The sequence below is a fragment of the Heterodontus francisci genome, chromosome 31, assembly GCF_036365525.1.
Source record: "Heterodontus francisci isolate sHetFra1 chromosome 31, sHetFra1.hap1, whole genome shotgun sequence".
Lineage (NCBI taxonomy): Eukaryota > Metazoa > Chordata > Chondrichthyes > Heterodontiformes > Heterodontidae > Heterodontus > Heterodontus francisci.
In genome coordinates, this window is record NC_090401.1 from 37888139 (window position 1) to 37901310 (window position 13172).

Sequence of the window (13172 nt, forward strand, 5' to 3'; positions counted from 1 at the left end):
AGCATTAGTGCAGAGAGGGTGTAAAATGACAGAATAATGAACAGCCCTGGCCAAAAGCACTAACATGAAAAAAACCGTGGGCAGGCCCATGGTGTAAAAGTGAATGATGAAACAAACTAAAATAAAATAAAAAGAAAAAAGAAAACTAAAATTAAAAAAGGGGGGCCAGTCACACTCTGAAATTATTGAACTCAATGCTCAGTCCGGCAGGTTGTAGTGTGCCTAATCGGTAAATGAGATGCTGTTGTTCGAGCTTGCATTGATGTTCACTGGAACACTGCAGCAATCCCAGGACAGAGATGTGGGCATGAGAGCAGGGGTGGGGGGGAGGGGGTGTTGAAATGACAAGCGACAGGAAGTTCGGGGTCATGTTTTCGGACTGAGCGAAGGTGTTCCGTAAAGAGGTCACCCAATCTGCGTTTGATCTCCCCAATGTACAGGAGACTGCATTGTGAGCAGTGAATACAGTATACTAAATTGAAAGAAGTACAAGTAAATTGTTGCTTCACCTGAAAGGAGTGTTTGGGGCCTTGGATAGTGAGGAGAGAGGAGGGTATTACACCTCCTGCGATTGCATGGGAAAGGGACGAGGTGTTGGGGTAATGGAGGAGTGGACCAACCATACCATTAATACACCCTTTGTCTTTGCTCCATGACCTTCTGGTCAGTTATTCTCTGTGACCCTCTGTCCTATCGACACCTTCCCTTTTGTTATCTCTTGCCCCAGCCCCACTTTATTTGCTTAAAACCTATTACATTTCTAACCTTTGCCAGTTCTGATGAAAGTTCACTGACCTGAAATGTTAACTCTGCTTCTCTCTCCACAGACCTTCTGAGAATTTCCAGCACTTTTTGTTTTTTTTAAATATTAGAATAGAACAACATAATGCATGGAAATCTATCAGTGATCTTGTACTGCACCAGTAATGCAAAAGTAGTCCTATGAAAAATGGTATTACATATGGTATAATAGAAAATATAATAGACAAACCACAGGGAGGAACAGACAGCTTAACTCACAAGCTTTTTATTGAATTGAGAAATCTAGGCGGCGGGCCAAGGACTATAGCACAGGACACTACTAAGGTTGGTAAGAAAGGGAAAGAAGGTGAGATCATCAAAAGGTAACACCAAGCCAGAGTTCTAAAAACCTGTAGAATATAGAATAAGAGTACGACTGAGGGAACTTGGGTCTTCTGCACTTTTGAGGTCTTGAATAGAATGGTTTGTTTTATGCTAATCCTCAGTTTCTGATCTATATTGATTTTACACATTTTTGATTTTATTTAACTGTTCTTAAAGATCTTAAATCAGCTTTTATTTTTTATTGCTTTTGGAAGTCATGGTATTAAAGATTTAATGATATGAGGAGGACATTGGCTGATGTGGTTTATCCTAAAAAAGAATTAAAGTTTGGAAACAATTTCCCTCTAGCAAATACATTTTTGTCAGAGTTCTAAAAACCTGTAGAATATAGAATAAGAGTACGACTGAGGGAACTTGGGTCTTCTGCACTTTTGAGGTCTTGAATAGAATGGTTTGTTTTATGCTAATCCTCAGTTTCTGATCTATATTGATTTTACACATTTTTGATTTTATTTAACTGTTCTTAAAGATCTTAAATCAGCTTTTATTTTTTATTGCTTTTGGAAGTCATGGTATTAAAGATTTAATGATATGAGGAGGACATTGGCTGATGTGGTTTATCCTAAAAAAGAATTAAAGTTTGGAAACAATTTCCCTCTAGCAAATACATTTTAAAAATATGAGCAGTTTATGCCAAATTAAACAAATTTGGTCTTGAGAATTTTCAGCAAGAGGTTCAATCAATGGGCTAGTGGAGTCATAATCCACTAAGCATAACCAAGTAGTATAAACAGAAAGTATACTTATAACCAATTTCATGAATGTTACTTTACCGGAATTTCCTGTTGGTACGAAATGAATCCATTTGTACTCAGGCCTGTGAATCTGTATGTTCTCAGGCTCCATGGGTTGAATATAATCTACCATAATGTAATTGAGGGTAGTGACAGTTCTCCAGCCTCCAATTGTGGTTATCTAATCAGACATAAGCAATAACAGAAGAACTGATTAATCTAGTCACTTTGGTCAAACACCTGCTGGAAGCTATTATTATTTCGCAGAACCAATAATTTGTAATGACTTCCCAATATCAGCAAGCAAGCAAAGGTGATGTTTCTCCCCAAGAGGTGGAAGGAAAAGTGAAGGACAGTGATCTTAGGGATTCCTGTGTTCTCATTACAATCTCCAGCAGTACAGCAGTGGTGGAAGGCTAGGAGCAGGTCTGTAACCCAGAGCCTGAGCTGAGCAGCATGACTGGTACAGGAAGGGGAAAACAATAAAAATGGAGCCTTTCCTCAAAAATTACCTGCACAGCTGAGGAGATGCCTCATCAGTGCACACAAGTGGTCATTTGACGTTCATGGAGTAAGAGGACATGGATTTGTTCCCAGTCCACACAGTCCATTAGGGGAATGACTCAGATACTAATCTGTAGGGAGTGAAAATTGGAAGGCAAATCTCTTGAGCCATTTTTGTGCATCCCCTATTGACCAGCTACAGAACGGTGGCAGGAATTTAAATAACCACCCAAAACAGCTTGGAAATAACAATATTAGATTTTTATTATGAATATTGATGCAGCTTTTGGAACCATAGATCCATTCAAAAAATGAAAACTTAAGACATAAATATCTAATTTTCCTCATTTCCCCTGTTCCAGCCTTCTTCAAGTGCCTGACTTGACAGCAGCTGAGTCTGGCAATACCTCCCAGTTCAGTTCATTTATAAATAGTCTATGTGAGCACCAGACAGGGTTACCAGACTGGGAATCAGTCCTTCCTATCGAGGGTGGGCAGGTTGGACATTATCCACTGTTGCAAGTCTTAAGGTTTACATTTGTGGTGAAATTTTGGTCTGTAGGTTACTGACAACAACAGCAACCAATTGACATCCACCCACCCCTACAGTGGAGCCCTGGTGGACCCAACATTCATTTACCTGACTTGGACGGAAGTTGCTTGAATTTCTCTGTACCATCCACAATCTATCTTCTACTACGCTGATCTGATATTAGTGGTAGAAAATTGCTTCTGGTCTCTCCTCGTGTAGTTCTATAGCCACTGACTGAACGTCTGTGATTGCAGCCAAGCATAACTCTCCCTCCATGTTCCCTCTCTCCCAGTGGAAAAGCTGTTCTGCACAACAGCACAACTGAACCAAGAATCACTATGTCGACTTGGATTGGATTGTAACCTTCTAATTAAGTCTCACCCAACGGTGAAAATAGCAGCTTTTATTTCATGAGCTGATAAATCACACAAAATGAGCATTGTCAGAGGTGAGTGCTGTATCATAGAGAAGATTTTTTAAATTCTTGGTAGAAAATTATACTGTAAATTTCTTAATAAGACATAATTATCAACAGTTCCATTGTAACTTCCCCATAACAAAACAGTAGATTAAGGTGGTGCGTTCATCGCAACAGAAAATAAGGTATATGCAAATATATGTGGGTTCGTGGCAACCATATGCAAACTATTAGACATCTCTGATATTCTTTTAGAATGTTTTTGTGCTTAAGAATCTAACATTACACTAAAATGACTGATTTTCTTTTTAGGCATGAACTTCTTAAACTACAATTGGACACCTACAATTATGGTATCACATTGTCAATGACATGATAGTTTATTCAGACAATTGGGATGTGTTAGTTTATGTGTGGAATATTCTGCAGAAAGTGCTGATTTTTTTTTTAACTGCTAATTGGGAAAATTGCAAATTGCAACATTTGGCTCGATAAAAAATCTTGCCACATTATTTGCTCTTCACTCTTATTGTCGTTCCAGCAGCCACTGGGAGTTGACCTACCACGAGAGGGAGCAAGATACCCAGATCTGAAGTGCACAGCATCATTAGTCATTGATTGCAAATGAAGGACTGCTAAGGTTTTCCGATCACAGACCTGCAAGTACCAGGAAGCTACTGTGCAGATTCGGAGACTTTTCCAGCAATTAAACTCATATTGCAGAAACTTTTTGTGATTAGTTTCTGGTCTCAGATCAATGCAATCAAGATGGAAAACAATTAGGATTCAGAAGCAGCTCAAAATAGTTTTTTTTGACAAATTACAAGTTCGATGACTTCGTTGAAGGACAGTGGGCAGGATTTTCCCACAGGCTTCAGAATCCCAACGTCAGGATCAAATGGGGGTTAGAGCTGAAAACAATGGCTGCCCACATGCACGGGCCAGGTGCCACCACGCTGCCGCAATCTTGAGCGTGGCGGCCCATTTAAATATGCAGGGCGGCTGCCCCTCCCCCACAATCACGTGGTGGGGGCGACCTTGGCGATGCCGTGAACGGTATTAGCTGTCTCTGTGCAGGCGCTGGTGCCATTTTTAAAGGGCTGCTAGCCCTGTTCAGAGAACACAGGGTTGAACCCCGTACCACCCTCAACTACACCGAAAATAACTGTTTGCCCCATTCCCCCCAATACACTGACATTGCAGAGTTGACCCCTTCTCCCCCCACCCCCGACAACTGCACAAAGTGCAGAGGTCACTCCTTTCCCCTCCCCCTTCACTAAAAATGCAGAGTTGACCCTGTTTCCACCCCCCCCCACTACCTCCCACTACACTAAATATCCTGAGTTCCCCCCCTTCCCGACCTTGGTGGCGCCAGCTTTCCCTGGACAGGAAAGTGAAAGCGCATGAATGCCGCCCATCTCACGGAAGATCCAGATCCGATGGTAAGATCGCCGGGAATTCTATTTAAATGCATTCATAACGTTTATTTACATATTCAAAGTCGGGTCACATCGCCATGCGATGGGGCCTGCCACGGAGCCTCACAACCACCAGGAAGATTGGGCCCAGCAATCCCGGTGTTGGGCTTCGTGGTGGGCCGCTGCCTCAGCGATCTTGCAGCACACCCCTTACCCCCCGGCCACGGAGCTCGATGTCGGGAGCTGAACAAAATTTAACACACTGTGTGGAAAACCGTCAGCAGGCTGTGATTTTACCTGAATTGGCCAATTAGTGGCCAGAGGGCAGGCTCAACATCTGGCTCTCGAAGCTGGAGGACCAATTGGAGGCCCTCCAGCTCGGTAGGGGCAGCAGGCTGCCTTTCCAGGTAAGAGCGAGAGAGGGCGCCTCAAGATAGCGTCGCCTGTTGCGTATTGCACTGAGTGAGACTAACTTGTGGACTCACAGCAAGCAGCCATTATAGAACCTACTTTATTTACACCTCTCCAACAGAGAGGGCAGTATAACAAAATGCTCAGCTACTATAATATACCACAGCGCCCCCTCACCAACTTTTTTAAATTTTTAATTAAAAAATCCCCTTAGCAGCCAGGCCGTGATAGTGTAGGGGGAACCTCTCCACAGGGCCCCCTGTAACTGCAGCTGAGGCCAGGCAGGGGGGGTCTCAAAACCTGCCTGGAATGCTGGCCACCCAAGAGGCCTAGAGGTCGACGAGAAAGTTCCATTTGGTCTCTGACAATAGGCCATAATTGGTCTTTAAATATCCTCAATTGACTACTCGCTGCTTGTAGCCTTGCCGATCCCCATCCCGCCTCTGGCCCGGGGGCAAGATGGAGCCTGCAAACCGGCATGCTGGTCGGCAGCACAAATTTACGTGGCCACCCGCCTCTGTGTTCACCCCATCTGGGGCTAAAAATCCTCCCCAGTGTGTCATTAAAGGAATAGGACTTAGATCAGGTCAAAATAAAGAGATGGAGTTCCACAAGTCAGAAAACAAAAATAACTGGACTAACCGAAAGGGAGCCAGTCAGTAAGTGACGTCATTGGGAAAACCAGGCGCGAAATAGAAGAGGCCTGGGTGAAAATTGTTTTCTTTTGTCGGGAGAAAAAAAAACAAAGAGTAAAAATAAATTAGCATGTGAAAGTCTCCGGCTGAAATTTCCAAATAATCTTTATTTGCAACTTGGCAAATGATAAACAAGATTAAACAGTCACAGAAATCGAATAGGAATTTTGAAAAGGAAAATATTAGAAAGATTGTTTAAATTGAAACAAGTGAAGGAAAGCACCCATAACAAGTGAAATTAAACAGTGAGTGAAACACGATGGAAATGAAATATTCTTTATAAAGACAAATAAAAGAGAAACAATATTGCCTTTGAAAGGTACATTGCTTAAAAAACATAAGATTTGCCTTGACAAGAAGTTTATTTTTAGTGAAAAGTCTGGTACCATTGTATTGGAAAGGGGATGCTGATTTTAACTAGGATAGTATCTCACAGCTCAGTGTCACAGTTCTTCCTGGGTATTTACAACCTTGTAAAAGAATGGTGGAGGAATTGGATCATGGTGGCCTACTGCTATGAAATCACATAGGGAACTAAGTCTGTGGCCTCTAATTTAAATTAGACCAGCACGCTACAGATGCCTGTTGTGCATCTGCAGGTAGTTTGTTGATGAAACAGACATCAAACTTGGCAGCGGCCCTCAGAAGTTCTCAGAGACAGAGGTCCTGGGGAGGAGCAGATGGGCTGAAGCGATTGGGAGGGGGGCCAGGCATGGGCCTCCAACAGTCTTCGGGACTCTTCTGGAGCCAGGAGGAGCATGCATTCATATTCAGGTAGGTATTTGTTTCATAAAACCTATCTCCGGCAGTAGCCTTCAGGGTAGCCTAATTTAGGGAAGGAGTCTTAAAAGAAGCAGTAGGCCTCTTATTTGTACATTCAAAGGGCCTAATGCCTGGATGGCCTATACTGTTGCCTTTACCAGTGTAGTGGGTGACTCCCCTCTGGTATGGAATGTGTGTCTGCATGCACCCACCTTATTGGATGCTTAGACTATCTGGTCTTTGTCACATTGCTGTCCGTGGGGCCTTGCTGTCCGCAAATTGGCTGCCGTGTTTCCATACGTCAAAACAGTGATGACTCTTCAAAATTACTTCAAGGGGCTGTGAAGTGCTTTGGCATTTCCTGAGATTTTGAAAGGTGCTATAAAAATGCAAGTTCTTTCTTCTTTAGAACTGGCATAAATTGTGTGCAACACCAGTGAACTTCTTGGCCAATATCTTTTATACTTTCATGGAAAAATCATTACAATTATTACTGAGACATTGGAAAATTATGCAACATCAGTGCCCTAGTAAGCTTTTAAATTAATTTTAAAAATTAAATGCTGCTTCATTCTTCTTAAGGGAAGAAATTTGATTTTTTCAATTGTTTTGGTCTCCTCAAACCACACAAAATCCAACAGGAGAGCTGTTCTGAAATTAGCTACTGGCAAATGTACGAGCACTGGTTTTCCCTCTTTCCCTGTGGAAAAACACTTGGCTTCACTGAAACCTTCCCTCCAGCAGCAAGGCTGCAATTAGCATTTCAGGGATAGCTGCTGAGCTTGCAACTAACTACTCCCTGAGTCAGTACATGAGGACTCCTAAAATCTGTGCTGCCTTGCTGACACTCCCAACTTCTGGTATTGCTAATGTAATTGCTGTAAAAAAAAATTACAAAAAGTCTTTGTAAGACCAGTATTCAATTTGTTAGATTTCTGTCTCTATTTTAATAAAAGCAAATTTATACCCAGTTACAACTAAAAGCAAAATTCAGCCTACAGTATCTCAGCTTGAACTGACCTGAGCAGTGCTAAAAGCGTGAAATAAAAGTCAGCATGAATGGTGTGATATTGTGTACAGTTCCAAGCTTGCAGCAGTACAAAGGGCAGAACTGGAAGTTTTTTTTAGGTGTTTCATAATGCTTGGATCAATGAAAGATGCCACTTTAGCCACTGCAACCTCCAGAGATTAGCAATAAAACATTGTGTCATTGAACAGTCCTTGAATGAGGGTCAATAGTGCAGATGATAGATGTTGGATGATAGACAGAGTGAGGAAAAATTATGATAATGGGCCTGAGCAGTAAGTAGATGAAATGCACCATTAGACTTTCAGCAAACGTGCACTTAAAGAGATTTCAGTTTTTCAATTTCCATTTCTGGGGGCGAAAATTGGGTAGCCCATGAAATCACAATGCATGATTAGCATGCACTGGTTCAAAGTAATGGAGACAGCATGCACACTTTATGCTGCCTGCTAATTATAATGATTGTAGCATGCAGCCCAGTTCTCAATGTGCTGCTGAGTGGCTGCGCGCCTCAGCAGAGATCCCAAGTTTGTGCAGCGCTAGCACCTCTTAAAAGGTAGCCTGAACTAGGTAAAGCCAGAATGCGAGGTACATTCTGGCTGCAGCAGAGGCTGGAAGTGGTGAAAGAAGGGATCAGGGAGAACCTTGAGAAATGGCACCAACAGGCCAGAGAGTGTGCACCGAGGTTTTCCACTGCAATGCTAGAGTCCTTGGTGTAGGATGTGCACAGGCCTCCTCCTGAAGTCCCCAGCATCACAGATGCCAGACTTCAGCCAATTCGATTCACTCCACGTGATATGAAGAAACGACTGAAGGTACTGGATACTGCAAAGGCTATGGGTCCTGACAATATTCCGGCAATAGTACTGAAGACCTGTGCACCAGAACTTGCCGTGCCACTAGCCAAGCTGTTCCAGTACAGCGACAACACTGGCATCTCCCTGACAGTGTGGAAAATTACCCAGGTATGTCCTGTACACAAAAAGCAGGACAAGTCCAACCCCGCCAATTACCGCCCCATCAGTCTACTCTCAATCATCAGTAAAGTGATGGAAGGTGTCATCGACAGTGCCATCAAGCGGCACTTGCTTAGCAATAACCTTCTCAGTGACGCTCAGTTTGGATTCCGCCAGGGCCACTCAGCTCCTGATGTCATTACAGCCTTGGTTCAAACATGGACAAAAGAGCTGAACTCAAGAGGTGAGGTGAGAGTGACTGCCCTTGACATCAAGGCAGCATTTGACTGAGTATGGCATCAAGGAGCCCTAGTAAAACTGAAGTCAATGGGAATCAGGGGGAAACTCTCCGCTGGTTGGAGTCATACCTAGCGCAAAGGAAGATGGTTGTGGTTGTTGGAGGTCAATCATCTGAGCTCCAAGACATCACTGCAGGAGTTCCTCAGGGTTGTGTCCTAGGCCCAACCATCTTCAGCTGCTTCATCAATGACCTTCCTTCAGTCATAAAGTCAGAAGTGGGGATGCTCGCTGATGATTGCACAATGTTCAGCACCATTCGCAACTCCTCAGATACTGAAGCAGTCCGTGTTGAAATGCAGCAAGACTTGGACAATACCCAGGCTTGGACTGATAAGTGACAGTTAACATTCGCGCCACACAAGTTCCAGGCAATGACCATCTCCAACAAGAGAGAATCTAACCATCTCCCCTTGACATTCAATGGCATTACCATTGCAGAATCCCCCACTATCAACATCCTGGGGGTTACCATTGATCAGAAACTGAACTGGAGTAGCCATAGAAATACCATGGCTACAAGAGCAGGTCAGAGGCTAGGAATCCTGCGGCGAGTAACTCACCTCCTGACTCCCCAAAGCCTGTCCACCATCTACAAGGCACAAGTCAGGAGTGTGATGGAATACTCTCCAATTGCCTGGATGGGTGCAGCTCCAACAACACACAAGAAGCTCAAAACCATCCAGGACAAAGCAGCCCGCTTGATTGGCACCCCATCCACAGACATTCACTCCCTCCACCACCGACGCAAAGTGGCAGCAGTGTGTACCATCTACAAGATGCACTGCAGCAATGCACCAAGGCTCCTTAGACAGCACCTTCCAAACCCGCAACCTCTACCAACTCGAAGGACAAGACAGCAAATGCATGGGAACACCACCATCTGCAAGTTCCCCTCCAAGTCACACACCATCCTGACTTGGAACTATATCACCGTTCCTTCACTGTCACTGGGTCAAAATCCTGGAACTCCCTTCCTAACGGCACTGTGGGTGTACCTACCCCACATGGACTGCAGCGGTTCAAGAAGGCAGCTCACCACCACCCTCTCAAGGGCAATTAGGGATGGGAAATAAATGCTGGCCTGGCCAGCGACGCCCACATCCCATGAATGAATAAAAAAGAGGAGAAAGGCCCTTTTCCCTCAGGGGCCAAGAGGCCCTCCAGGCAGATACTAAGAAGGCAGTGGGGGCATGTAGTCTTTGCACCCGATGCCAGCAGTCTAGCCTGGAGGACTTGGATGCAACGCCTCAAGAAGTTATTGATCTCACATGAGTGGTTAAGGTCAGTGAATGCATCTGTCATATCCTACCAATCGCACCACTAGCCTCACACACACACTGTTCCATTCACCACTCCGTCTTCACTCCCTACCAGCAATCTCCATCAATCATGACTCATACCTCATATATACAGCCTCGTTTCACCTTCACACACTTACACATATACCCATACACATTTCACAGCTTGTACACAATGTCAGCTTTCAATGGTGTCAGGCACATCACAAACACATTGCACCACACTCACTGACACACTTCTCTCTATCTTGCAGGCTGTGTCCCAGAATCGGAGACAGCAGCACCTAACCAGCGGGCAGTGGGGTGTGGGGGGGTGGGGGGAGAAGGATGGTGGTGGGATGGGCAGGCATGGCAGCATGCACCCCGATGGAGGATACACTGCTGGAAATCATTGGTATGGGCAGGACTGAGGCCGTAGCCAGCGACTGGGCTGAAACCATTGAGGATAATGGCATTTTCCTACCTAATCTCCACCTTCTCACATCCCACTCCCCTCCCAGCCCACAATCTCTTCTGATTTATATGCTACAGAAGGTGTAACCACACATCCCTTGTTTTTGCCCCCTTCCCTCACCCCCAACCTGACCCTCCTGCCTTTATGCTTTCAGATCCCTAAGAACTGCCACCTCGTCAGCCAGTGGTGAGGGAGAATAAAGTCCTCGAGGAGCTGTCATGACTGATGAAGAAGGACCATCGTTACATGATCTCACACTCACAACCGCCAGCTCAGATTCAGGCATTACATCTACTTTAGAAGGCAAAATTAAGGCAGGGTCTGCCTATAGTCAGGCACCAGGTATCAGTGGGCTTCAGCTCGGGCAGGGGAAAAGGATCGCGCAGGCCCCAGCTCCCCAAAAGGCAAGGCCACACATGAGTTCTGCTGCAGAGGGCACAGGAAAGGACAATGTAAAGGAAAGGCTGATGGGTATGCACACAGAAATGCTTGGTGCATTGGCAGGCCTGCCAGAAAGCCTGCTGTCACTGTCAAGGAGCATGGAGGAGTTCAGCTCCAATCTGGCACAGGGCTTTATGCAGAGCTTGGAGCCCATCTTTTCCAGGCTGGAAGTGGTGGTCAACTCCATGACAGCACTTGCAGACCTGACCATGATGCAGCGTCCAATGGCTGATGTCTCAACTTCCATTGCAGCATAAGCAGAAGCCACCCAATGTCTGAGTGCTGTAGTTGAGGCTCAGACTGAGGTCAGGAAATCTCAGCTTGTTGCTACGCAGGCACAGACTGCTGCCATCATGGCTGCAGCTACCAGTGTTCAAAGGAGCTTTCTGGGGGGGGGGGTCACAGTATTACAGCAATCTGTCCTCCAATACATTACTAGGATTGCTGAGATCCCACCCTGGGAGAGTGGCAGTGCCTATGTGGTAGCATTTGTGCTCCCACCACTGCCGCTTCGCCAATGCTCTTGCTGTTGCCTGTCAGCCAGCTCAGACCTCTGCCACCCAGGTGGTGCAGTCCGAAGCTGGGCTTGCTAGGCCCAGGCCTGCTTGTGGGCATCCTGCAAGATCATCTGCAGTCTCCTCCACTGAAAGTCAGCTGCCTTCCGCCAGCCGTGCTGCAGCCACTGGGGTAGCATTGCTTACTAGCACTCGGCCAGGAACAGGCACCTGCAAGATAGACACGACAGGAATGCACAAGGGTGAGTCATTGAATATTGAATAGAATATTGGATGTTTTGTTGAATAAAGTTGTTTTAGAATGGTTGTTTCATGGTGGCTTTTATTTAAGGATTGTGGCCAAGAAGACACTATGATGTTCCACAACAGAGGGATGTTAGGTAAGGTGTGGAACCTCTGAAAAATTGAGATCTGAGGTTGTATTCACAGGAAGGGGAGTTGAACAATGTGAACATGGACAGCCCATCGGGACATGGATGTGCTGGCTGCATCCTCCTGATCCACCTCCCCTTCCTCTTCCTCCTCCACCTGAGGTGCTCACTGAATCCCTGATAGGAAGGGATGTGCCCTCATGATGGCTAGGCTGTGGAGGATGCAGCAGACCATGAGTCCAGACACCCATTCCGGAAGTACTGCAGGGCCTCTCCAGTAACGTCTGGTGGTGGAACGGTTGCTTCAGCACCCTAATCGTCTGCTCACTGATGTTTCTCATGGCAGCTTGGCTGTCTTTATATGAATGCTGTAGTTGGTTTGCAGAGGGGAATTAGTAGCCAGACACAGAGTGGATAGCTTACGTCGTGCAGCAGCCAGTGTAGGTTTTGAAGTGGTGGCTGAAAGATTGATGAAACAGTGAAATGGCGCAAAACAAACACATCATGACTGCATGCCAGCGGGCATTGAACAGCGAGATGTGTTGAGCCTGGTCGCACACCAACTGCACATTGAGTGAGCGGTAACCTTTAAGGTTGCGACACATCTCACCATTGAGATCAACACAGTTTGTCATTGTGATGATGTGACACTCGGGATGAGAACCTGATTATTCCAGCACTTATCTGACTGAAGACCACAGCAAGAGTGCTGAACATGGGCGGAAGCTGACTCAGGGTTGCACTGTGCTGAGTCTCGATCCAATCATCGCTCTGCTAGCTCTTCCACATCCACCACCACCACCACCCCCCCTCAATGGGAGAACAGATTCAATGTTCAACATGCCCACTCAATGCAAAGTAGCAATCAATAGAGTGAATAGAATGTTGAACTATAAAGCCAAAACAGTGTAACACAATCAGGAGTAACCATCAAACTGTACAATCCTCTGGTCAGACCTTGAGTCTTATTCTGATCACTGAGAAACAAAAGAGGCACTCAGGCACTGGGGCAGGGTAGAGAAGACCGTTCCCTAGTGTTTTAGGTCTAAGTTAGGAGGAAAGACTGGAGAAACTTGGACTTTGCAACCTGGAAACAAGGCATCAGATAGTGATTTTCTAGAGGTATACTGTCAGTATAAGGATGGCTCACCTGAAACATTATTCTAGATTAAACTCTGAGAATAGAACAG

The 13172-nt window shown here is 45.3% G+C and overlaps 1 protein-coding gene across 3 annotated transcripts in view; it reads right to left on the bottom strand.

The window, feature by feature from the left end:
- Positions 1–13172, bottom strand: part of stpg1 (sperm-tail PG-rich repeat containing 1) — a 61572-nt gene that overhangs the window by 47811 nt on the left and 589 nt on the right. For all 3 annotated transcript variants that reach the window (XM_068010942.1, XM_068010938.1, XM_068010939.1), the window contains exon 2: positions 1920–2061. In XM_068010942.1, coding sequence (XP_067867043.1) covers positions 1920–2013 — 94 coding nt within the window. In that variant the 5' untranslated portion in view covers positions 2014–2061. The remainder of the gene's footprint in view (positions 1–1919; positions 2062–13172) is intronic.